The sequence below is a fragment of the Suricata suricatta genome, chromosome 11 (genome assembly GCF_006229205.1).
Source record: "Suricata suricatta isolate VVHF042 chromosome 11, meerkat_22Aug2017_6uvM2_HiC, whole genome shotgun sequence".
In the NCBI taxonomy this organism is placed as follows: domain Eukaryota; kingdom Metazoa; phylum Chordata; class Mammalia; order Carnivora; family Herpestidae; genus Suricata; species Suricata suricatta.
In genome coordinates, this window is record NC_043710.1 from 87,745,334 (window position 1) to 87,772,259 (window position 26,926).

The 26,926-nt window shown below is 48.2% G+C and overlaps 1 protein-coding gene across 5 annotated transcripts in view; it reads left to right on the forward strand.

Moving 5' to 3' along the window:
• KIRREL3 (kirre like nephrin family adhesion molecule 3) overlaps nt 1–26,926 on the forward strand; it is a 548,409-nt gene that overhangs the window by 400,213 nt on the left and 121,270 nt on the right. For all 5 annotated transcript variants that reach the window (XM_029956333.1, XM_029956335.1, XM_029956336.1 and 2 more), the window contains exon 3: nt 22,694–22,771. In XM_029956333.1, coding sequence (XP_029812193.1) covers nt 22,694–22,771 — 78 coding nt within the window. The remainder of the gene's footprint in view (nt 1–22,693; nt 22,772–26,926) is intronic.

A 26,926-nucleotide genomic window follows, 5' to 3' on the forward strand; every position in this document is an offset into this window, starting at 1 on the left:
GGACCGTGCTCTCAGGGCACATGGAGAATATTCATTTTCTGCCCTTGAGCACCCGGCCTGCACCTGCAGTAATGCACCAGGTACCCTGATGGCCACTGCCTTGCATCTCTCAAATTTCGTTCCTGAATCCAGCATCTCATTTTCCAGGAGGTCCTGAGGGGCAGCCACCAGACTCTACATGCTGAATGTCAGCTACATTAAGCTAACACATTCGCATCATTGAAAAACCCTATTTACACATAACAAACATGGGGATAGATGTCACAGAGGAAGTAATATAGTATTGATTAAAACAATGGCCTGTAATGCCTTCTCAAAGGCTGCAGTCACCAGCAACTTCCTCAGAGGCCCCCGCCTCCCGGCCTCTCACAGGGAGCCTCCCCACCAAGCAGCCTCCAGCTGTCAACCTCCAAACTGAGAAGTCAGGCTTTTCCATGGGCAGGGCTAGTAAGCAGGGGCGTCCTTTTACGAAGCTCTCCCTGTGTGCCAGGCACTGTGCAAAGTGCTTGATCTCATCTTACCCGCATAGCAGCAGCTCTTTGAGGTGGGAGGTATCATTATTTCCATTTTACAAAGAAGGAAGTGGGCCCAGAGAGGAGTTAAATGTCTTGCCTAGGGTTGTGCAACTGACAGGCGAGCAGGGGAGGGGGGCCAGGATGTGAAGCCACGTCAGTCTAACTCCACAGCATATCTTCTAGTCATTATGCTAGACTTCTTTGCCTATCCATTCCATGTCTATATACGTAAACACGTATATGGGGAATGAGAGAGCCACTCCCAGTGGTAAGCTGGGCATCAGGAACTGGGCACTGGACAAGACTGTTACCACCGATTGCGGTTAGGGGGCAGGGGTCACCTGTAAGAAGCTCAGTGTTAGCCGTGATCCCTGCCATCCTGTGCTGAGATGAAGGCCTGCCACTTACCAACTCTAGAGGTTTCAGAGGCTCAGAAACGGAAGACCTCAGTTTGGAAAGATCACTTATTGCCCTAGAGCTGCTGGTAGGCCTAGAGCAGGAATTATTTTCCCTAGTAACCACACCATCCCATCGGTTCTGAAGGAGTTCACAGCCAGCCGAGGACAGCAGGAGGATCTGTGACCACAGATCAGTGAGTCAGATGGAGGAGGCTGCGATTGCACACAGGAGGTGTGGAGTCAGGGGAGCAGGCTACATGTGTCTGAGTAATTTTCTATGATGACGTGTGGCTGGTGTCAAACTCAGGTACAGACGGAAGGGTCTGAGCTAAGAATAGATAGCGGTATCCCGGTCCGTGAGGAATGGCCCTTCTCTGCCCTGTCACTCACTGATTGGGTGGCTTTGGGCAAGCAACTTTAAGCCATCTGAGTCTCATACCAAAACTAAAGATCATCCCACTTCTGTGTCAGTGTTGTGAGGACTTAATAGGAAAATGAGCGACTGCAGTGAGTATCAGCCTGTTGTGTAGCCAGCGCTCAATAGAATCTTGATCTGAGTGCAGAAGGGGAGTACTTGGTGACCTGCTTTTTCCTGTCCTCCTGGGACCGTAGGCCTGTACAGATTCAGAGACCTCTGTGTTCAGCTCTCACTCCCTTGGGGAGACCAGCCTGCATTTCAGCTGTCTCTGCTGAGCCGCCTAGAATCAGAAGGTAAATGGGCAGATTTTGCATCTGCAGAAATCCTTGCTTTGCTGGGTTCGCTTTCTTCCACCGTAGCGGAGGATTTCTACTAAACCCTCCAACCGTGTCTGGATTATTGCTTCCGGCAGCATCAAGGGAGTGCGTTCTGATACCAACTCTAGCAAAACATTGAACGCAGAAACACACACCAGGGCTTAGCAAGGCTGGGAAAGGCAGTCATAGGCACTGCTGGAGAAACACAAGCCACCTAGCAAAGAGCCCATCCTGGATGCAGCCCCTGGTCTCTAATTGAAGCAGGAGGCCAATTGAGAGTTCATTGGAGAGATGAGAAACGTGAAGCCCAGAGAGGGTCAGTGAATTGCTCACCATCACCCAGTTAGGCCAAAGGAACCACACAGGCAGACCAGGGCTAAGTAAGGGGAGGAACCTGGTTCTGGAATCAGGCAGCCACTTAGCTGTATGACCTTGGGCAGAGTGCTTAACTCCCAAGAGTCTCTATTTCCCTATCTGTGCAATGAGACTGAATACTTACCTCATGTAGCCAGGGAGCCCTGAGGCTAGGCCTGGTCTGTTAGTCCTCTTCTAGCACCATCCCCCTGTGTCCCCGGGGTGAATCTTTCCCTTCTTATCAGGATACACCCGAGGCCGCCTATGTGCAAGAACCAATGTCTTACTCTGGTTCTGAGATTTAATCCTGGCTTCGGAGGAAACTCATGGATCAGACCATGGTTAGGGCAGATGGAGAGTCCTTCAAACCAGAAGGGTCCGGGGCTGGTTCTTGCTTGCTGGGCTCAGAGAGGAAGACAGCTGGGCAGTCACAGGCTACATATGGCCCGGCTTGTCCAGGGTGCACAGACACCATGCCAACTGCCTGGCCCACAGGAGACTCACCAGGAGGGCAGTGCATGAATTCTAGGACCACAGGGGCCTTGGTCTGAGCAAGCAGGAGGAGGCGAAATTCTGGGCTCCATCCTTCCCGTTCACAGCCCTCCACAGTATGCCTCAACCTCCCTTTCTCAGTTTCCCTGTGCAGATCCTTGCCTTGCTGCCACACTCAGTGCTCCCCCTTTTCCATTCCACCCTGAACCTTCACCCAAGCCATTCCTCCAGCTTTGAATGCTCTCCCCCCTCTCCCACCTCGTTCTTGGCATCCTGTGCGACCCAGCTCTAGTCCCACCTCCTCCCTGGCCAGACCAGCACAGTGGCTATTTATTGCCCTTTGTGTGAGCATCCCATGTCCCCAGGTGTGGGGGCCCTGGAGGGCTGAAATCTGCCCAGTGCATCTGTATACTTTCATATAATGTCTGGCCCAGTCAGCATCTCCTACTATGGACAGTCACGGTGACACATAACAGTATAAAAAGATGATGTGACCTGTTTTTAAAGACTTTGTGATCCAAAGAGACAAGCAGACAGATGAGGCAGACAAGAAACCTTAACAACAGAGGCAGAAAGCAGTGGGGGACCACGGGAGCAGAGAAGGTGTTTGGAGACCCAGGTTATCAGCGGCAGAAACCTGCAAGCATCATCTAGATCCAGGTACAAGTCCAGATGTTGAGAAAGATGCAAACGCCATCCTGCTCAGGGAGTTGTCCCTCTGGGGCCAACATTGCATGGGTTCCTATGTGCGCCACCCTGTTTTCTGCCCCTGTCCCTCGTGTCCCTCTCCCCCTGACCCTTGCCAGCCCCCTGCTCCATCCTGTGCCCTGTCTGGTTCATGAGAGAAGTTATTATTAAGCGAGAGAGTGGGTCCTGGGGACCCTGAGTGCTCTGCTGAGCAAAGGCCCAGTAGAAATCTAATAAGCAGATCAGAGGGATAAAAGCTCAGACAACAAGCAGGCGGATTTAAGGAAATGAGGATCTTCAGTCCTGAGTACCTGAGGACGTCGTAATTGACAGAGCAGAGCCTGAGCTCCCCAGGCCCCTCGTGGAATTTAAGAAATTGGATTTTACACTCACCTGTGTTTGGAAAGTAACTACCCTCCCAAGTGATAAATTCCAAAGGCTCTTGGTGGAAATCACCAGAAGCCACACTGCCATCATCTGTTTAGTCTCTACCTGTTTGTTTTCCAGGGCCACGGAGAGCTTGTGGGGAGAGAGTCCTTCAGAGACATTGGTGAGCTCAGGTGTAGACCTTCCCTGGCTCCTGTTTCATAAAGGTGACATGTGTTGGGGGACAGAGCCCCAGCTTGAGGTCAGATCCCAGTCTGGTTCTACTGCTCTCTAGCTGTGTGACCTCAGACAATCGTGCCACTTTGCTGATCCCCTGCGTCTTCACAAGTCAAGTGGAGATTCCTGCCTATAGGTGTGGGGAGGATAAAATAACAGAAGGTATGGAAAGTCATATCATGGGGTCAGCACTTGCTTGTGGACTTCTCGGGGTTGGTCAGCCCAGACCTGCCGGGACATGAGAAGCTGGAGCTTTTACAATTCCAAGGGTGTGGATAGGTCTTTGAGACAAAAGATACAGTACTTGTGCCGAGTCAGAAGGGCAAAAGCCTGCTGGTCAGGAAGAACCTGCTAGCACATCCAGAGAGCTCTCCATGGAGAGAGGCAGATTCAAGCACCATCACAGCCCCTCCCCAGGGCCCACGCAAGCAGTGTGTGTGCACACACGCTCACCCAGGTGAGACACTCCTTGCTCACCACACATCACCCACAGGGACACACGCAGCCACCTGTCAGATGTGCCCATGCACACTCCCACTCGTGTTAGGCACAGGGGAGTCATGCCCACATGGAAGTCCATATCCAAGAATCAGATCTCCATCTTTCCTTTCCTGGACATGTGAGGCCAGGATTCTTGCAGGGGATTCTCATTTTGCCCTCCTCCTTCTTTGAGAGATGCTAAGGAGTGACTAAAGACAGGGCGCCTGGGTAGCTCAGTCAGTGAAGCATCCAACTTCAGCTCAGGTCATCATCTTGCAGTTCACAGGTTTGAGCCCCACATCAGGCTCTGTACTAACAGCTCAAAGCCTAGAGCCTATTTCAGATTCCGTGTGTCTCTCCCTCTCTCTCTACCCCTCCTCTATTCGCACTCGTGTGTGTGTGTGTGTGTGTCTCTCTCTCAAAAATAAATAAACATAAAAAATTTCAAAAAAGAGTGAATGAAGACAGGGCCTTAAATGTACAGAGAAGCAGGGGTTGGGGGTGTTTCCTGGACTGCAAGCATCACAGGCCCCGAACTTCCAAGAATTATTTTTCTTGGAGAAGAAAATACTGTTAACTGTAGGGTCGTTGGATAGCAGGGGGATTGGTCTTGTTCTGTGCAGCCTCATGGGGCAGATCAGGACAAATGAGTCAAAGTTGCAGGGCCATAGGGGATATTTAAGCTCAGTATAAAAGAACTTGTAAATTATTTTAGCTCTTCAAAATTGAAAGGCTTAGCCTTATAAAGTAATGAGCTCCTCACCTCTAGAAGGATCCAAGGGGAAACCATGTGACTACTTCACAGAGATGCTGTAAAGCGAGATCCTGCACCAGACTTGAGAGTGAGTCTGAGTGACCTCGAAGGCCCTTTCCGTATGAAGAATTCAGAACCGAGGAGTCACCCCTCAGCTTCCGCTCAGCCACTGTCACTGAAGGCAAGAATGGAATACAAGAAAGGAGGGATGACCAGTCTCTAGGAGGCTGGTCCCCACATGGGACTCCCCCTCCTGGTTATTGGACTCACGTTATGCAACAGATGCTCAGCTCTCCTTCCAGAGACCCATGTTCCCTGCATTCTGCCTCTGCCCTCTGCCATCGACCCGACTGAGTGCTGAAGTCCAGAGACTGAATTTCTCTCGGGTGACATTTTGATGAATTTAGACCCAAAGTCACTCAGCTTATTGATCCTAGAGAAAATGTTCATCCTTTAAAGACCACCCAACTGCATACTTAATCCATGTGCCACACACCGGGTCGATATGAAACGCCGCCAAGACAAACGTTGCTGGGGCCTTTGTTGAAAGAGGACTTTGTGACTTTCTAGTTCTCTCTTCCTTCCTCTCTAGCAGCGCTCCTTCGCCATCTGGGGAAGTGCCCACTGGGAGGATGAGTGGGACCGGCAGGAAAGCCATGGGTTTGGGTTCTCAGCCTGCTCCACTCCCACCTATGTGCTGAGGGACTGTGAGCCAGCCCATTTGCCTCCCTGTGCCTTAGTTTTCTCATCTGAGAAAAAGGAGACTGACCACTCCCTCATCCAGTCATATGTGGAGTGAATAGCATCTTCCTGTGTAACAGTGCCCAGCACAGGGCACTCCGACATCTCCTGCTCTGGAGCTGATTAAAAAGGGCCTCTCGATGTGCCTCCAGAAACAAAGCATGAGGGAGGAAAGGAAGCAGATAGTAGGCACGCAGGATCACACACTCAGAGCCCCCAGCCCCAGCCACGCATGGGGCCGAGCTGCGGCTCCTGACACACACTGCCAGCTCACAATCGGCTCCAGTGACAGCAGGTTGGAGATGGAGATGCTGAGGCCCGGCGACTTGTCCAAGTGATGTGACACTTCCCACCACTAAGTGTTGTGTAAGGGAAAGGGACTAAATAGATGCTGTTTAAAACTGAAGTTCAGGCAAGCAAAAATTGTCTGTCTTGGTCACACGGTATCCATAGCGACCAGAACTGACGCATAGTGAGCTCTCAACAAATACAGAATGCGTGACTGAGTCAGTGAATGATGAACAGGAAAAAAAAATCAACAATAGAAACCTGAATGACTTGAGGCTTAACCACACGAGGCTGACTTACAGCACATTTCTGCAGAAAAGAAAAAGGCTGGTGAAAAGCAGATGTGCCGAGTCCAGTGCTCAAACCACCAGAAGAACTCTCAGACCTGTGCCCTCACCTTGGCCCCCAAGGTTTGGAAGGAAACTCAGGTGCCAAATCAGTTGGCAATCTGTCAGACACAGGAGAAGATTTTCCTGTCTGTTAAGTCACTCATCCAATATAAGCATTTATTGAGTGCCTTCTGTGTGCCAGGTTCCGTGCAAGGTGGCAGAGATACAAGGATCTTTTGAGCTGGTCTCTGCCTCACAGCCACGAGGCTGGAGCAAAAGATAATAAGCCATTGTCTCCTCCGTAGGAAATCCCACAGCAAAGGGATGTGCAAGGCTTTCGGTGTCCAGAGGAAGGAGGTGCCCGCCTGCAAGGCTGGGTGCGGAAGGCCGTATAGAGGGGGAGTTTCCCTAGGGGGGCATCTTAAACTAAGGGTGGGATGAAGTGTTTGAATCTTTGACAGAAGAACAGCGCAGTCCTAGCCCTAGATCTGGAATCAGCAGGACACATTGGCAGGCCTATGCACCATGACCAGACCTGTGATTGGGCAGAGGGCTGGTCAGGCCACAAGACAGGCAGTCACCCCTGCCGGTCAGGACACCACCAGGATGGGAAGGGGAAGGATGCAGTTCTGCTGCTGGCAGCTCTCAGGAGATGACTTCAGTCCTCTGAGAGTTAGTTTCTTTCTCTGTACCTGGTTGAATGGGGTGATTTCTAAGTTCCCTTCTAGTTCTAACATTCTATGACATTTCTGACTAATGCACCAGATCAAATATGTACACAAGACCAGAGGCATAAAAAAATACACAAAGAAACGTGTGTTAATCTAGTGCAAACAGTGTAAGAACTGAATAGGCTGGCTACACAGGCAATGCTTGAAATACCTATGGACTCTGGGTCACAGATCCTGGCTTCCAGAACCGTGGTTCCTTCCCAGTCCTCAGGGAAAGGGAACGTTCCCTGTTGAGCCCCAGGGATGTCTGGCCCTGCATGAACTAAGTGTCCATAGGTGACAGTACAGAAAGAAGCCCAGGAGAGCCGCCTGGCCTTTGTGTGGTGCCAGGGGCTGAAACTGAAGTCACACCTCATCCCACAGAGCTCCCAAAACTCAGGAGAAAAACATTTTCATGAAAAGGAGTAGGAATCCTTCCGTGACCCTCAGTCCCCTTCGGGCAGCTTTATTTCTAAGCTATAGTCATCAAGGAAGGGGGCATCTCAGACCCAACAAATCCAAAAGCTAAAGGGACCTTAGCAATCTTTTTGGTGAGAGGCTATTAGTTGTTTTGGTGGGGAAGCATCAGCCCCTCTGAGAATACACAAAAGCCATGGTTCTGTCCTAGAAAAATGTATACATACTCAGTTTCCTATGCAAAATCAGGAGGGTATGAGAGGCCCTGATTGAGGTCCCCCAGAGGTCCCCAGACATTGGGTTAAGTCTCCTGCCCTAGTTCAGACTCTCTATTTTGTAAATGAGGAAATTGAGTCCCAGAAAGAGCAGGTGACTCACCCAGTTCACCCAGTTAATTAGAGCAGAGGCAAGTTCCCAGGAAAATCAGGCCAGCATCTGCCCCAAGCAGGGAGGCTCCCGGCAGGACACGGGAGCACTGATGTCTGACGTGGAGCTTGGTCCCTGCGGGTGCCATGGCTCAAGTCTGGCAGGGAGCGCAGAGGAGAGAGGCAGCCAGGCTCTGGCGGCTGGCCCCCCAGAGCTTCGGGCTTCTGCCGTCTGTGGCAGAGAGGGACTTAGGCGATAGCGCTGACTCAGCACCCTTTGACACGTCATCCCCCTCACCACACAGAATGCTCCTCAGGGAACACAGGACAGGCACCCAGAGCTGCCCACATCCTCGGCCCCATAGTGTGAGCAGGGGATTTGGATTTGTGAGTGGTTAAGTCCTGTGGGGGGGGGGGGGCAGGGCACCAGGATTTGATAGAACTCAGACCAGATTCAGGTCTTAGCTCTGCTGCTCTATAGACGAGCTCCCATTGGCGAGGTATTCACCTTCCCAAGCCCCAGTTTCTTCAACTGCACAACAAAGACAATCATAGTGCCTCTTCCCAGGACTGCTGTAAGAATTAACTGAGAATTTATATGAAGTGGTTTACCACTATGCCTGGCAATACATGATATGTATACATGTACCACCCCATGGCAGTAAATGCTTACCTTCAGGATCTCACACCCCGGTTCTTACCGATACCCTGGTAATGATGGGTATAGGAAGAAATTCCTCTTCTGCAGAAGCATCTGGAAGAAGTTGCTGCCATTAGCAGATGCTGCCCACACAGAGGTTGTGAGTTTGCCCCCTCTGAAGATTCTAAAAGCAAGTCAGTTGTGACCTTTCTGGAATGGTTGAGTGGCAGTCCTGCTAGGAGGTGAGGGAGTGAACCGCATGAGCTATCAGGGCCATCCACTCAGCAGCTTCAGCTCAGTGAGTGGTCAGCACAAACAGGATGAGACATGGAGGGCTGGTGACTCACAGGACAGAAGGCAGAAATCAGGTGGAGGCCCTCCGTCACCTCTGTGACAGACCTAGAAGCCAGAACCAGGGTAAACAGGCCTCTCTTCAAAAGTTAAATCTCAGCCAGTGGCATGCTGGTAACCCAGCCCTCCGGAAGGAGAGGGTACGGGGGAAGAGCCTTCATGGCAGCTTTGTCCTTTCCTTGGTGGACATACTCCCACCATGTCACCAGTGTGACATCACTGAATGCAGAGCTGGGAACCAGATCCCAGCTGGTGCTAGATGGCCACTCCACTGGCTGCAGCCTATACCCCAGGACAGGACAAAGGCATACATTCCCTGGTCTCCAGTCTGACCTAAGTCCTTGAGAAGACCCTAGCACCTTACACTGAAGATAACTTCTTCCTTCTACTGAAATGAAACCTGCCTCCTTATAGTCCTCACCACCCGGTCCAAACTCATTGCCCTAAAGCTCAGGGTCTGTCTTTTCCCTTTCTTACTTGCACAACTCAATTCTTCACCTGTGCCTCTTGTGGCAAGACTTACAGACACTTGTTGGCCCAGCACGCTCCTCTGGGTGCTTCTGGGTTTGTCCTGTGCCCCTTAAAGAATGGCTTACAGAGCTGGGCACCACCTTCCATGTGGAGCTGAGATGTGCCAGGTAGAACCTTCCATCACCTGCTTGAACTGAACAGGCCACAAGAAGACCTTTATCTGGGTCTTCTTCCAGACTTGTTCTAATTTCTTGGCTGGTTTATGAGACCCCAAGGGTGGACCTTAACCTTCTTTCTACCCCAATGCTCAGTATATGCCTTGTGCTCACTCTGCAGTTACTCAATAGCTGCTGGCAAGATTGACAATGACCATTTTCAGGCCCCTTGGCTCCTCTGATTCTACAAAACACCAGCCTTAGACCTACATTACCATGCAAACCATGGGTGATAGGGCCCTGTAGGACCACCATGAGCCAGCCCCTTTCCAGAGAGTTTAGTGTAGCTGCCCCCTGAGTGGCTATGGACATCATCTTTACAACAGTATAAGAGCTCTCAGGCTAAACTGCAGGCTTATTTTATTCTTGTTCTGACTTTTAGCACATTCATGATTTTTATAATAATATGTTGTTATTTTTCTAACTCCTGTTTGTAGAGTTATTTACAATATGTTGAGCCTTTGTTCCATATGTTTGAATAGGTCATAGGAACACACCTGTCCACACCTTTGCCTTCTAGCTTTTTGCATAATTATCCCCTAGTCCTCACCACAGCCCGAGAGATCTCCATTTCACAGACTGAGGAAAGGAAGGTGGATACCTCAGATCAAAAGGCCACACTACTATGTGAGAAGTCCCAAGGGCGCTGGGCCCGGTGGTGCAAGCTTCCCGGACTGGCTTCTCTCAGCCTCAGGAGCCAGGGGAGGACGTGGCTGGCCTGTCCAAGACCTCTAAGCCAGAACAGCTATGGACAATCTTCTCCCAAGTTCATCAATTTTTTTTATTTTTTTAATGTTTTATTTATTTTTTGACACAGAGAGAGAAAGAGCATGAGAGGGGGAGGGGCAGAGAGAGAGGAGACACAAAACTGGAAGGAGCAAGCCCCTCAATTTAAACTTTCCTTATCTTAGACCAGGTTACCTCGCTGTGTCCTCCAACCGGAGAACCTTCTCCAAACTAACAAGAGATATAAATGCTTCCATTGTTCAGGGCTGGGCCACCAGTGTCCTTCATGTGGTTATGACATCCTCTGTGGTCAGGACAGAGCCTTAGTCAAGGCCCATCATGATTTCTTATGGGGAAACTAGTCACAGACACATATGGTCTGCCCCTGGCCACGTGCACTAAAACCTTGTGAGTTCCCTTGCTCCAGAACAGACCAGGAGTGGTCACTGTGGATGCAGGTCTTTAGTGGTCCTGCCCATCCCTGCTCTGAGAAGTTTTAATGGCCCACAAATAATCCAACCAGCAGGTTGGTGGGAGCAGGTAGGTAAAGGAGAAGATGGTGAATGGTGGTGAATACATACTGTTTTCTCTGCGGGGGAGATTTGTCTAAGGCATGAGCTGGAGTGTGGAATTCATAGGGAAGCAGGTGCATTCTCTCTTTCATGCTATCCCAGCCATGCTTATCCGCTGCTCTAGCGGGCTACCGGGTTGGATGGCCCCCAATGGGGTCTGCTTTCTGGGACTCAGCTATGGATGTGCAAGGTCTGTGCCATCCCTGCATGCCTGATGGCAATCAGCCTCCCACTGGAATGGCTTTGTGGGGAGGAAACTCTCATATTATTAAGTGATGACTGATGCTTCAGAATCACTCCCGTGGATCTGTTTGGGGTTGATTCCTAATCAAAGCTCTCAGGCTCTCCTTTGCTGCCCTCACTGCTGAAAGGTTAGCATTAAAGAGAAGAAAGGTGCTCTGATTTCTGTTGCTGGGCTGCCAGCTTGGATCTGGGGCTCTGGGGAAGACAGCGGGGCTTGATTTTGTCCCAAGCCTTGTTTTCAGATCCCAACTCTGCCATTACCAGCTGGGTGACTTCTGGCAATTCTCAGAACCTGTCTGATCCCCGGGGCCCACCTCTAGGAATATCTCAGGTGTTGTGAGGGTTCAGGGAGACCTTGTATCCAGCAGGTGCCCAGAAGACAACAAATCCCTGTGGGCATTGTTAGCTGCTGATGCCCAGTCACAACCATGTTCCACAACCCATGTTCAGTCCCTCAGGGACAAGGCACTTCCATAGAGCTTTCTGGAATTATTGGACCTTCCATAGGCATCTTAGGCAAGAAAAAGGGGATGGAACCAGACTGTGGCATTCACCCTGACCCTCTCCCAGAGGGTCCCTCCAGCAACAGCCCACCCTGTGGGCCCTGTGCCTCCTGCCCACGCACACCAGAGGGGAGAGACTGCATTTGCATTCTTATTTTCTCGAAGGCAAAAGAAACACTGCACTAGGGCCTCCATGTAGCCACATGGATAGCTAAATAAATAATTACTAAATAAATAAATAAATAAAAATAAACAAAGAAAGCCTCCAATGAGCTTGAATTGCTGCCGTGCTGAGAGGTAACTGGCAGATTCAATTTAATTATAAGATACAGAGTTGTAATGGGGTGTGTGAGGCTCAAGGAGGATTTCGGTAATGGGAGGACAGCAGGGGTTCCCTGCCTTCTCTGCTGGCTCTTCTCCTAACCCCACCACCTCCTTTCCTCTCTTGCCTTGTGGGCTAGGGCAGCGGCGGGGAGCTCTGCACTGCTTGGATAACAAAGTCTGGCCCACCCTCCGGGCCTCTCTGCTCCTCTGCAGCTTCAGCTCCCAGAACTGCCCTAGGTACCAGGCCCAGGGCCGGTCCTCGCTCAGGAAGACCCTGAGGAGGGGGCAGCGAAGGTCTCCATCCTCACAGCTGCTGCCTTCTTCTGCCCCAGTGAAGGTGCACAGCAGGGTACCGGATGCTGCTGCAAGGCCAGGTGAATAGGCAGCTCTGATCTGTTTGCTTGGCGACAAAAGGAAGCCATCACCTAACCTGCCTTTTGTACAGCTTTCTACCCAGAAAGTGGTGAGGGCATCCTCCAGCCCACTGAGGCTCAGCCAACACCCTTCCATCCTAGGACCCTATAATAGGCAATCATGTGCCTCCTCTCCTCTCTCTCTTTCTCTTTCTCTGTCTCACAAACCATCCCAGCTGCCCTCATCATCTGCTGTGGTGGGGCTGCCGGACTGGATGGCTTTGCTCTCCATACACTGCACACACCCCCAACTCCCAGGGCACTGTTTCCTTCTGCCGCCCCTTCCCTTGTGCCAGGTGAGAGCAGACGTCTCCGTTCACCCCCACCCTATTCAGCGAAGGGCTTGAGGGCAGAGGCTGGCCATTCTTATCTGACTCCACTGATAAATTTCTTAAGGCCAGCTCGTGGCCCCTTATGGGACTCTCTTGGTTAATCCTCAGCTTTTATTATTTTATTGCAGCCATAAATGGGTGACAAAGAGGTTTGCAAGCACATAACTAAGCAGCCGCTGCTCTTCATGTTTCCCTGCCCTGCCCCCACCTCCCTGTCTCTCAGGGAAGCAATATGTGCTTCTCCAGGTATGGACTCTCCAGGGGTTTGGCTCCCACAAGGACTTCTCAGTGCCCCCTGACCACCTGGCAGCAATGCTCATGACTCCATTGGCCCACAACCCTCTGAGCACGTGTGATTGCCTTCTTCCCACTAGGATTTCTACTGGTCACCTGGGCTCAACATCCAGACTATATCCCAACAGAATGACACAACCTGGGCTCTGGGATCAAATGGGCCTAGATTTTGGCTCCTTCACTTCCCAGCTGTGTGACTTCAGGTAAATTACTCAACTTCCCTGAGCCCCACCTATACAATGGCGTGATAATCCAAATCTCCAGGAATCAGTGTGAAGATTAAATCCATGCATCAAGTTTATATTCATGGCCTCTTATTTGGCCTCTCTCTCCCAAAGAATCTGGACCTCAAGTCCAGGGAATGAGGGGGAGGGTACTGGGAGGTAGGGAGGACTTTGGAGGCTTCCTCATGGCCCTCGGTCTTAGTCCTTTGGGGACTCTTGGTCCTAAAAGAAAAAAGAGAAAAGAGATGCCCTCTTTCTGCCTGGCCTCCTAGCTATGATTGACTGGCTGTACCAGGCTGAGCCTCCCCAGGGACAGGGCACACAGCTGTCAAGCATCTGGCCCCATTCAGACATTACTCACCAACTTCCAACTTTCTCTCAGGAAAAGTCTAAATGCCTTGCAGGCATATGGCCTTCAGCACTCCCTGTTCCTCACAGGATAAGCAGAATGATGACAGGCCAGGGGAGAGGAATGGCCTTCATGATCTTGTTTCTCTGTCATATTCCCTCATAGAGCAATTAACCCCCTGGGATCAGACGTCTTAAACCAGAGATGGCTGAGGTAATCTTGTATATGTGATAAAACTGTTTCCATAAAATTCGTCAACCAATATTATTAAACTCTCCCCGATCCCCTGCGCCTCTCACAAAAGTATTATACCAGTTGTCCAGAGAACTTCACTCTTAATCAGGTTTACTGGCTTCAACACTTACTAGCTGTATGACCCTGAGTGAGTTATTAAATCTTTGTGATTATCAGTTTCCCATTGTATCAGATAGGAATAATAATAGTACTTTTAGAATTTTTATGATTGAAGAAGATAATGCATACAAAGTATCTAACACAGAGACTAATAAATCATAATCAGTAAATTGCAACTGTTGTTTTTAATGTTTATTTATTTTTGAGGGAAAGAGAAAGAGTGAGTAGGGGAGGGGTAGAGAGAGGGGAACAGAGGACCTGAAGCAGGCTCCTCACTGACAGCAGCAAGGAAGCCTGATGTGGGGCTTGAATTCATAAACCATGTGACCATGACCTGAGCCAAAGTCAGAGGCTCAACTGACTGAGCCACCCAGGTGCCCCTTATAAATGGCAACTTTAATGGTGATGCTGAATTAAGTGAGCTTGGCCCCAGATGGGGGAGCGCTCAGTGACACCAGCCAGTGGAGAGGGGCAAGACTGGGCTGCATCCAGCCCCCAGGGGTAGGGTAACCTGTGTCCAATTCCAGAGTGTAGAGGTGTACGGGAGAGTCTGCCAACCCTGGGGCCTGCACTGATGCCCAAATGGCCCAGAGGAAGGCCACATTCTCAGTCAGTTGGTGGCCATGTTGGAATTCCAGGCAATTAATTAGTTGGGAGAAAGACCTCAGGTAGGATCTGAGGGTAGAAGATAAACTCAACCTTCCATGAAAAGAAAGATGACAAGAGTCAGGCAAGGTCTCAGAGAGCCGGCCCAGTGGGCAGAGACTCAGTTCTCACAGAGAACTGAGAACAGAGCATGGCAGGGTGCACTAGGCATGAAGTCAGGGAGAAAGGTGGACTCAAGCTTTGCCACTTGATAGCTGAGGGACCCTAGGAAACTTCTTACCCCTATAAAATGTCCATTTCTCTATAAATAAAGACAAGAATACTAACACCTGTCTTTACAAGGTTAGTGTGGAAGGGAAACAAGATGGGAAGAGCAAAATGTCCATTGCCACCTAGTGAATGTCCAATTTGTCCTGATGACTATGTAGAGTTGGGCCAGTGGAGCAGGCATTTGGGGACCCCAGAGGAGTGATGACCTCATGGGCACCAGACTTCCTTCAGGCATGTGGGGTCTGGGGCCGGCGGCAACATGGGCAATCATGGACCCCACAGCTGGTGGTGAGAGTCGCTGAAAAGCTGCCTGGCTTGGCCACCCTGAGGATAGTACCAGCCGGTGAGGGCAGGCTGAGGCACCTGAGGATTCCAGCAGCTGGGAAAAGCCTTCCCCAGTGTTACTTTGTGTCATCGCTGCATATGGAGCTCAAGTTTATCCATGTTTATCAAGTTTATCAGGTATTGGAGGGAGCCCTGCTTTCCGCAGGGATGAGCTGATGGGTCACAAAGACCCTTGAGAATTATCACAATGATTGCTGGCCCTTCATGAAAGAAGGTAATGCCACTTCAGCTTCTCTTATAATTTATTATTTTAAAAACTTAAGACTGTAGCTGTTTCAGGTTTCCCTTATAAGAATTTCATTGGTATGTAACAGCACAGTTAATTAAATAGAAATCAGTAGTTTAAAACAACTAATTGATACTTAATATGAATGGGGAAAAACTTAGTTCTAATATAATTAACTCATATTAAATAGGTAATGAAATAGCAATTAGGTTCTTTACAACAATGTAAAGTTTATAGTTCTTTAATAAACTTAGAGTTAGCAAGCAATGAGAGTCAACAATTATGAAACAGGTATTATTGGACTATTAAACATTTATTACTTGTCCTGGAGGGCCAGAGGCAGACACTAGTCAGGATTAATAAACCTTTGCTAGTCCTCTCTTCAGGCCTCTTTACTATAGAGATTGATCAGAAAACTGTGATCTCTGCTTGATTTATGGGCATCATTATTGCCTGGGATGTGAGTAATAATTCCGAAAGCAGAGTGAGGCAGATCTGAAGCAGAAAGCAGGAGCTTAGCAGAATCAAGGTGAGAACTTTCCAAACATGAGGCTCCAGCATCCTGTGATCAGCCAGGCATCCTAGCAAGACTGGCTTTTGATGAGTCAGGCCATCAGTATGGACACCCACCAAGGGAAAACCCCCAGACAAATCTCCAGCCTTAGGGCCCTTGGTGAGAGCGATCCCATGACCTGCAGCTCCTTTCCCTTCTCAAGGCTCCTGCAGAATTATTGCCATTAATATGGAAATAACTCACATGCTGCTAATGACACTTTGTGTTGCTGAACTATTGTGTTTGATTTTTGTTCACCTGTTCACAAGTATATGCCTTACTTAGTCAACTGAATTATCATTTGGAAGGAAGCTTGCCTTACATGGTTTTGTCTTGCATATGGTATACTTAGGAGCCTCTCCATGAGTGTCTGTGGACTGAATATCATAACTGTCACACTTTATAAAACGTGCTGGTTATTCAGGGCTGGTACTAACTCTTGTAGCAGAGACTACCCACATTATCCTATTGCTTTTTATGTAATTCATTATGTAATGACTTGATCTGCATACCAAGACATCTGCTCTCTGAGGTTAGTAAAGCTAATTAAAAATGTATTTCTTGGGGCGCCTGGGTGGCTCAGTCGTTTGGGCAGCCGGCTTCAGCTCAGGTCATGATCTCACAGTTCGTGGGTTCAAGCCCCTTGTAGGGCTCTGTGCTGATGGCTCAGAGCCTGGAGCCTGCTTCGAATTCTGTGTCTCCCTCTCTCTCTGACCCTCCCCTGCTCGCGCTGTCTCTCTCTGTCTCTCAAAAATAAATAAAAGACATAAAACTTTTTTTTTTAAATGTATTTCTTCAGGGGCACGTGGGTGGCTCAGTTGGTTAAGCATCTCACTTCAACTTAGGTCATGATCTCATGGTTCACGAGTTCGAGTCACACATTAGTCCATGCACTGTCAGGGTGGAGCCTGCCTGGGATTCTCTCCCTCTCTCTCTCTGCCCCTCCCCCACTAGCTCACACACACTGTCTCTCTCTCTCTCTTAAAATAAATAAATATGCTTTTAAAAAATATATTTCTAGGGCACCTGGGTGGCTCAGTCGGTTAAGCTTCTGGCTTCTGGCTTCGGCTCAGGTCATGATCTCATGGTTCGTGGGTTCAAGCCCCGCATTGGGCTCTGTGCTGACAGCTAGCTCAGAGCCTGGAGCCTGCTTCGGATTCTGTGTCTCCCTCTCTCTCTGACCCTCCCCTGCTCATGCTGTCTCTCTCTATCTCTCAAAAATAAATTTTAAAAAACATTAAAATAAATAAAATAAAAAATTTATTTCTACAGAGCTCAACTCCTGCTCATGTAATCATCCAGGACCACTCCACTCGGGAGCCCCATTACCTCACACACAAGAAATAAAAAATGCACCATTATTCCCCCATGGATGAATTGGCTTTCTCTGTCAGTTACTTCTGACACAGACACCTCTCTTCCCCCAATCTGCCCAACTAAAGCCACTGTGGTCATCTTCCCCTTCTTCTGCTTGAGCCACTCTGTCACTCAGACCATTGTCTCTTCCCAGAATCTCTTCAGATTCACCAAGTTCCCTTATCCTCAGCCCCTCTGGGGCCTTAGCCTCACCTGCTGCACCCACATGGCTGGCCTTCCTGACCCACTTCCTCTTCCAGCCCCTCGACTTGTAGCTACCACGCTAGCCTCCACAGAGCATCCCCCCAAAGTTTATTATGTCACCTTGGATGAGTCTCTCCCCTTTCATATCTGTAAAGAAGGGTGTCGGAATTTAGTAGCCACTAACCCCCAGTCTGATATTTCACTTCTGTTTATTGAGCTTGCCCTTATCAACTACTTCATTCCAAGCACTCTTCACCAAGTGCGTGTGATTTTCATATTAACCCTGTACAGAGGGTCTTACTATCAGCACCCACATTTTATATATTGCAGAGAAGCCCAGAGCATTCCTCACTCTGGAGGGCTAGAGTATGGTTCCAGCCAGCACTGAGAGTTTCGAAGCACACATGGCCTCCCTGTGACTCTAGCCTGGTCCAGCTGACGCCTTCTCCATATGGTCTCAGGAACCATCTGGTGAGCTATTTTCAGCCCCTCCACTGCTCTCCTGTGTCAAGGTGGCAGGGATGGAGAGGTTCTGAATGTCCCCCTGAGAAAGCTCAGGGTCCTTTCACTTGCGTTCTGATCTCAGGCTGTCTTCAGAGAGCAGGGAGAGAGAGCAGATGTCAGCCCATCATCTCTCACCAGGTGTACGGCGTTAGTCCTACAATGGCGCTCTCTTGTCTGGGCCCTCCCCCACCCCCATCCGTCCTCTGCACCAGTGCCAAAACGGTCTTTATAAGACGCAAGCCTGGCCTGTCACTTCCTTCAGAGGTCTGTGAGAGAAGAATCTGCTCCAGGCCTCTCTCTTGGCTTTTGGATGGCTGTCTTCATGTTCATATGGTGTTCTTCCTGTATGTGCATCTGTCTCCAAATGTCCCCTTTTTATGAGGACACCAGAGGCATTGGCTTAGGGCCCCGCTAATGACCGTTTTAACTTGATTATCTCTGTCAAAGCCTTATTTTCAAATAAAGTCACATTCTGTAGTGAATCCGCATTCCACATGTGAATGATGGGGAGAGAGGAAAAGCATGGAAGAGACATAGTTCAACCCCTAACACTGTCCCAGCCAGGACCACCAACCCCTGTTCCTTAATTTTCTGGTATGTCTTGATTCACAGCCTCCACAGCCCTGGGATCCCAGACCTGACCCTGAGAAAGCTAAAAATCAGACCCAGATTCTACCCTGAGTACTATTATCAGCTAGTGCTTTGCCCTTGAACTGCCCTTTTACTTCTCTGAGCCTCAGTCTCTGAAACAACAAAAAAAAAAAACCAGAGGAAATAGACCATTCTTCCTCACCTACTTCACAAAGCTACTGTGAGCATCTAATAAGGTAGTGAATATGACAGCATCGTGTAAAAATAAGGGTCCCGAAAATGTGAAGTAATAGCACTGTATCATTGTTATGACTACTAAGAATAAAGAAATCCTATGGCTAGAAAAAGTCCCATCTTCACCCTGTGAAACTGAAGGAAAACGGTTCCATTTACAAAGTCAGCCCTTTTTATTCCTCCCTGAGGAAATCTCCATTTCCTAGACTTCTCTTCCAATGAATTTAAACCTTTCATTCACTCAGCAACAACCTTCACCTAACTTACTCCATTGTGCTACATTTCAGCCCACCTGGGTTGATTCTGACCTGGGTAGGGGAGAGCAGGTCACTGCTCAGTAGTCTTTAGTTGGCACTTTCATTGAATCAGCAGATTTGTCCTGAGCTCCTGCCATGTACCAGGCACTGTGTTTGGGGCTAAAGGCTCAGAACTGAAAATGGCACAATCTTGACCCTTCTGTTGCTCACAGCCCAGGAGTGACTGGGATCCATTCCCTTCTTCCCAAGAAACATGCCCTTTCCCCATAAATGTTTCCTTGCATAGTAGTATTTCTTAAGCTTTTGTTTTCCTCAGACAGTGCCCTCCCACCCCATCTGTAGGTGACCCTGGACTTCTTTGCTGTGAATTTTCCTTTTAAGTGAGGATGACTCAATTCATGTTAATCATTTTCCATGGCCACCTTCGGTACATCTGGTGGTTCTATACTGATAAGTGCTCAACCAAAGGCTGCTGCCCCAAAGTCTACATGGAGAAGACCCTGACATCTTGCTGTTAAAATAGGCATCTGTGAGGGTGCCTGGGTGGCTCAGTCAGTTAAGCATCCAGCTTCCGGCTTTGGCTCAGGTGATGATCTCACGGTTCGTGGGTTCGAGCCTGTGTCGGGCTCTGTGCTGACAGCTCAGAGCCTGGAGCCTGCTTCAGATTCTGTGTCTCCCTCTCTCTCTGACCCTCCCCTGCTTATGCTGTCTCTCTCTGTCTCTCAAAAATAAAAACATTAAAAAAATGGGCATCTGTGATCTGATTCCACTATTGGTCCCAGCACTGTGTGACAAGGAAGGTGGCAATCTAGTGGCTGGTCTAGCTCACAAAGTGAAAGATTCTTTGTGTCACATTCCATCATTTTTCCCCTAAGAGGAGCCTGGTTTGTTTGGCAGGGTAGAATTTCTCCAAGACAAAGTGGTTACTTTCTGCTGCAATACCACCACCACCCCACCCTACCCAGCTCTCTCTCTACTCAGTACCTTTGACAACACACTTCTCCCCTCTTGGATTTCCATAGTCTCTTCACCCCCTCACCTCAGTCCTATTTCCTCATGTGGACCCAGTGACCTCTAATTTAGCTCTGCAAATCTCCCCGAAGAGCATCCCAAATTTTCATATATGGATAGCTATCTAATTCTCACTTCACTACTTCTCCAACCTGCTCATTCTTGCAAAGATCTCAGTGACTTCTCCCCACTTCTCAGTGAGAACTCAGTCGGAGAGCCCTCTCACTTAATACATTTCTGCAGTGTGCTTATTAGCGCCTTGTAATATAGCTGCCTAAATAATTAAGACTAACCCACACGTGTCAAATTAAATGAGCCAAATACATTGAGAAATTGCCTCACTCTCCATTTCTTTTATTAATCAGGTTTTTAAAAAATTTTTTTCCTGCTCATTTGCAAAAATCAAACATGGTCAGTAAGACTCTTACTTATAATAACCATCCATGTGGCCTCTTTCCTCAGGCAGTCACCCTGGGGACAACCTATTATGTGACATACGATGGGTTGAGTTGGGGTGGCAGAGACAGCCAACATAGATGATCTGAATTCAACAGGTCTCCCACACTCTCTAAATCTTTAGGAGAATTATGCCTGCTCCATTTCCCTGAGAGCTTAGGGGTGGTCCAGCAAGAGCAACAGGAATGTTGGTCTAAATCCATCTAGCATCTTCTGCCCCCACTCCTCCATGCTTCCCTGGGCTCAATACAGGAACCCCAGCCCCTTTTCTCATTAGGAGTCACTGCTGATGTGCTTTAGATGGGCATAAGAAGTCAACGGAAAATATAATAAGAACCATCAGCACTTTTATCATTCTGGTGATGAACAATGCTCCTGCAATTATAATGGGCTGGTTAACTCTGCCTGTGGTCAGCACGTTGAGGCTTCTATGCAGTCTCAGAGTCTCAAGCAAGAGGCTATTGTTCGCAGGAGCTGAGAGCCTCCTCACAGCTTGTAGGTCCGCTGGCCCCCTCCTGGCAGGCTGCATTCCTGCCTCTTGAAGGTGGTTGTTAGAAAGAATCCACAAATATAGTAAGTAAACATCAAAGGGGCTTTGATCCACAGGGCCCTCGACAGAGCAGGAGCCCTTGAAGAAAGGGCCAAGGCCTTGGATGAGGGAACTTAACATCGTCAATTTGGGCGCCTGAGATGTAAAGCTGTTTGAAGGGAGGTTGGCTTGGCCGCGCCTTCCTCGCTCGTGGAGGGGACGGAAGAGAAGTGAGCGCCTTTAGAAAAAGCACGCTCAGATCTGCTTCTCTGCTCTTTACTGATAGTTAATAAACCTCTTTAAAGAATCAGGAGATCAAAGCCAGCAACCTCCCTAGGCCATGGCATTCTGCCACTGAATGCCATGCTTTGTTTTTCTCTAGGGCAAGAGCCCCTAAGCTTGACTTATGTGTCTCTCACGGACCCTTTCATCCTGCAATCCATGGAGGGTAGACCCGGGGGACAAGAGGTGGATGGAGAGGTAGGGAGGAGAAATGAGCTCACACTGTCTAAGCTCTAACAGCCTAGATGCTAAAGCTCTAACAGCCTAGATGCTAACCGGCTAGGGCTCAGAGAAACCCCCAGTGTCCAGGAGAAGTTACTGTAACAGGGACCCACCTTCCCTGAGACACAAATGGAGGGAACCCCTGGGTGCCAAGAAAACCTGACAAGCTCTGGGAGGGGGTGCAGTCACATTCCTCTTCCAGAAATCATACCCCTGTCCACTCACCAAGTTTAAGGCAGCTGTCACATTTGTATGAATTCTAAGCAAAAAGGTGGGGACAGGGAGTCTAAAATAATCCTGAGAAGTCATTTGGCATCTTTGAACTTCAGGTTTCTCATCTGCATAGTATGAATAGGAATAACCTATCTGCTCACCTCATGGGGTGCTGGGAGGGATCAGACGAGGAATTTGGTGTAGAATTGCTTCAAAACCCATAAAGCGCTTAAGACAAATCGGGATTAGAGGATAAATACCAGAAGGGAAATCTTGCTTTCTTGTCAGGCAGATGTACTCTAGTCCAATGCCCACACACAATGGGCATTGCCCACACACAATGCCTGAATATAAAAATGAATAGGAATCCTCAGACCCAGAAACTTACTCTCCCAAGGTAGACTTCTTTACCTCTACCTTTACCTCCACCCCTGTCTTCCCCCAAATTCACCCACCACTTCACCATTCCTCTGAATCACCCACTGTGTCTGGTTGCATTGCTCCCTCCTGGACACCACTAGCTGGACTCTGCCTCCTCTTTGGCAGGCCAGACCACAGTCACAGCATTATATAGGTATAGGCTCCAAGCCTGGGATATGTAGGGCCTACTTAACCTGTGGAGTAGTGGTGACCAACGTGGACTCTGGAGCCATACTGCCTAGATTCAAACTCCTGGTTTTGCCAGCAAATGGCTCCTCCAGTTAAGACTGCCTACTCAATTCCTCTGTAAATGGGGATGATATAAAATGGAGATAATGGTATGCACCTCATAGGGTTACTATGCAAATCAAATGAGGACTTATTGGCTGAAAATGATGCCTGGATCATAGCAAGTGCTACATACATGTTAAATAAGTGGTCCTGTTTATAAGACCAGCAACTTCATATCCCCTGCAAAGGGGCCTTCAGTGACACCTGATCATTCTCAACTCACTCACCTGTGCTTTTCTTTCAGAGCTGGGCCTCCAGAAGAGAGGATGCTGTCTGGTGCTGGGCTACATGGCCAAGGACAAGTTTCGGAGAATGAATGAAGGTCAGTGAGAACCTGCCCACACTCTTGGGGGTAATGTGGAGGGTGGAATCTTCCCTGAGCTGCCTTGCAGCTATGGTACCAGGAAAAAGAACCTGAGACAGTGGGTAGAGCATTTGGATTTCCATGAAGCTATTTATATAGTAATGTAGGGAAGAGTAGCTAATGCCTAAAACACAGGATGCTGATTTCTAAGCAAATTTCCTTCTATTTTCCATACTCTCTTCATGCCCTCTACTTGTCTTCCTCTCTCTTCCCTACCTGTGTTTCCCAACCACTCACCCATCACAATTAAGTCTGCTTCTATTATCTTTTTTAATCCAGACCTTTCTACCTTTCTCTGGCCATCATTCATGTTTTTTGAATGCATATTGAATAAACAGCACCTTACAGGGCACTTGAGAAAATACTAAAGGATAAGGCAGAGAATTTATTTTCAAAAAACTTACAATTGGAAATCTGCTGTCTTTTTGAACTCCATTGGTTCTATGTCTTCCTCTTACTCATGGACCATTCTGCCTTCCTTTTGCTCTGCGTCTTTCCTCTGGGGCTTGACTGGGTCACAGAAGGCTATAGGAAGGTATTGACATTGATGTGGAGGCTGAGAAGTAAAAGGGGGGCTGTCACTTGTGGGCCTGCTATAATAAAGAGCCAATCCCCTCATCCCCAGCCATCTGTCTCCGTGCAGCTAATAACCCTCTCCATCAGATGACACGGACTGTTTGTCAGGATTCAAAAGTAGATAAACAATGGCTGGGGATGCCATTTATTCATTAAAGTCAGACAAATGAAGCCCTGGCTCCCCACCAGCCAGCTTGCCATGAGCTGCCCCCCCCCCCCGCCCTCCACTCCCAAGGCCCAGAGCCCCTACAGCCTCATCATCCCAGGCATGGAAGAGGCACCTCACCTGTACCGTCTCTATCCCCAAAGGTGTACCAAGGTTCTGATGCCCTCTTCCTTTGCTCCTCTGCTGGATCTTCTCCCAACCCACAGTCCATGACACGCACACCACCATAGGCTCCCCAATCCTAATATCTTGCTAGCTATTGGTTTGTTGCCAAAACCCATCATGGGGACAATTTGACAAGAGTGAGGCCAGCACAACTGAGTACAAAGAGAACTCCCTCCTGTGTTTTGCAGCCTATCTGTGTAAGAAGGCAGCAGCACCAAGAAGGCACTTCTCATTTGTAGGGGCCCACGGCTGAGCATAGCCAAGGTTAGGGGCTGCATTGTCTGTATCCTGCCAGGTGATCTTCCTCCCTGATTTGTCTCTCACTCAGTCTACCTTCTCCCTTCCCAACACCACCTTTATGAGAGTGAAAGGCAGTAACTTCTAATTTGTGGAAACTGACAGGGTGCCTCTGTCCATAGTGCTGAATAGACGCATTCTCTTGCTGGCAATGCTCATTAGAGAAGCTGAAAATGAGGTTCACAGGGATTGGGGAAGCCGAAAAGTCAGGAGCTAGGCTGGATTAGAAACCTCAAGCTCCAAGTACTGACCCCAGTAGAAGGATAGTGACTCCAGTTCCTGGGGCCTAAAAAGAATCATATAACAAGGCTAATGAACACAATTTGATAACCCCCACAACCTTTCATAAGTGGCTAAGGGAGGGGTATATTCATCAGCTCAGGCTGCCATAACAACATACCACAGACTACATGCCTTTAACAACAGAAATTTATTTCTTCAGAGTTCTGGAGGCTGAAAGTTCAGGATCAAGGTGCCAGCAGGGTCAGGTTCTGGTGAGAGCTCTCTGGCTGGCTTGCAGATGACCACCTTCTCACTGTGTCCTTGCTTTCTGGTATCTCTTCCTATAAGGACACTAATCCTCTCTGATCAGGGCTCCACCCTTATGACCTTGCTTAACCTTAATTACTTTTGAAAGGCCCTATCTCCAAATATAGTTACATTGGAGGTTAGGGGCTTTAATACAGAAATGGCAGGGGAAACACACAATTCATTACATAGCAAAGGGTCTGAATGCACTGCCATAGCAGAAAGGTATAATGGTAATACTCTGAACCGGGGATTTAAGACATGTTAGAAAAAAATTTAATTTTAAGTAGAGAGTAGATATTATTTAATTAAAAGTGGAAGGAAGGGAATCATGGGGGACTACAGGAGGACTTAAAACCAAGACAAGGATCTGATTACTTCTGAGGACAGTTAGCTTTGCTGTCTGCAACAACTAAGCAAAGATGTATTTAGAAATTTTTTTTCATGTTTATTTGTTTATTTTGAGAGAAAGAGACAGAACACAAGCAGGGGAGGGGCAGATAGAAAGGGAGAGAGAGAATCCCAAGCATGCTCTACACTATCAGAGCTGAGCCTGACCCGGGGCTCCGACACACAAACTGTGAAATTGTGAACTGATCCAACATCAAGAGTTGGACCCTTAACCAACTGAGTCACCCAGGTGCCCTAAATCTGGCATTTTAAAGTTTTTTCTTGTCAAAATAAGAATATACCAAAACAATGTCTATTCTTGCTCAGACTCTTCTCCAAACACATACAATCCACACATATGTGTTATTCCTGTCCCCTCATTATAGTCAACTTGGTTAAGAATGCGCAATCCCAGGTAGATTACCCCAGCCCAAATCCTCCCCCTTATGAGGATTAATTAGGATTAAGCAAGGTATTCAGAAAGAGGGAGGGAACAGATACATTAGCAATAGCCAATGGATAACAGAGCAGCTAACTCCCTACCCCTGACTCCCTCTTTGCCTGTGGCTCTCACCCCTCTTTACTTTCCCAACACAGAGATTCATGCACATACACACAGCCACACACACACACAGTAGCTGCTGCTACTGCTGCTGCTGGGCAAACAGGAGACAGTGGCAAGCAAGCTAAGCTACTGCAGATGATGAGTTCCACATCTCAACTAACAAACAGAAGAGCAGACGGAAGAAGGGTGAGACAGTGGGGCAGAAGGAGAGATGCATGAGATGGATTGGCTCTGGCTCTGGAGGGTGGGAGGCACGGGAGGAGAAGAGAAAGGAACTTCAGGGGAGGCAAAGGCTCCCCTGCTCCCCACTCTAGCCAGTCTTGCTACCCCAAGTGCCATGTTATACATGTTTTCCTAAACATGTTCTCTCTAAAACTTGCATGCCCAAACTCCAACATGTCTGCAGATAAGAAAAGGCATCAGCAAGCATAGGGAGCTGTTTTATGGTTTATAATTATCTTGTACCAATACTCAAAATAATTATAACTTCCACATATTAATAATTGAACTGTAATCTCAGCCATGACATAGATCAAGAAACAGAAATCTCTGTCCACACTGCACTATACACCTACGTATAAATGGAACAATTGGTAAAATAGTAAAAAATAATTTTCTCTCAGATGCTGGAATTAGTGAGATATTGGAACAATTAGCTGCTTCTTCCATTAAAGATAAGATGGTGATCGTAATATTTCCAATTTAGAATAAATATAAAAGACCTACTTGTTCTGTTTTAAAGCATATTTGTTCCGTTTAACAGTATCTAATAGGGTGTCTGTCACCAGAGAGAAGTGGTCCCCTATTTCATCTGTCTCCGTGTTAATTTGGTATCTTTTTATCTCCTTCTTCCTTCTGCCTCCCCCTACTCCTTGCTACATTCTAAAAGAAAAATAGCTTGAGAAGGAGCAAGAGAAAAAATAATGAATGAACAGGAGTTTTATAGATCTGGGGTTTATCATAAGCTAGAGTAATCGCAATTGGTGCTGTTAAACTACACAAAGCAATAAAAAGAAAACACTATTCAAAGATCGTTTAAGGAGGCATGTGATAGTCAATGAGAGGTTTGCTCTATTCGGGAGCTCTTAATAGCTTCTCGGGCAGAATCTGCAGCATTTGGTGGGTAATGTGGGGGGAGGGGGTGTGCATGTGTGTGTGTTCTCTCCTGTTTGGACTCAACACATTTGAGGCATCACATGGGGACACAAACAATATTCAGTGAAGGGCATACGAGAGGAGAGGAAATAAAGACAGATTAGGCGTAAGAATATCAGGTGTGCTTGACATAATCGTCTTCATGTGATTAAGTACATGGTGCTTTAAATAGGAAGCGCTGGAAGGAGATCATTCATTTACTCATCAAAAATTCATTGAATACCTGCCATAAAAATAATACAATTTGCATAATAAATGCCAGACACTGGTC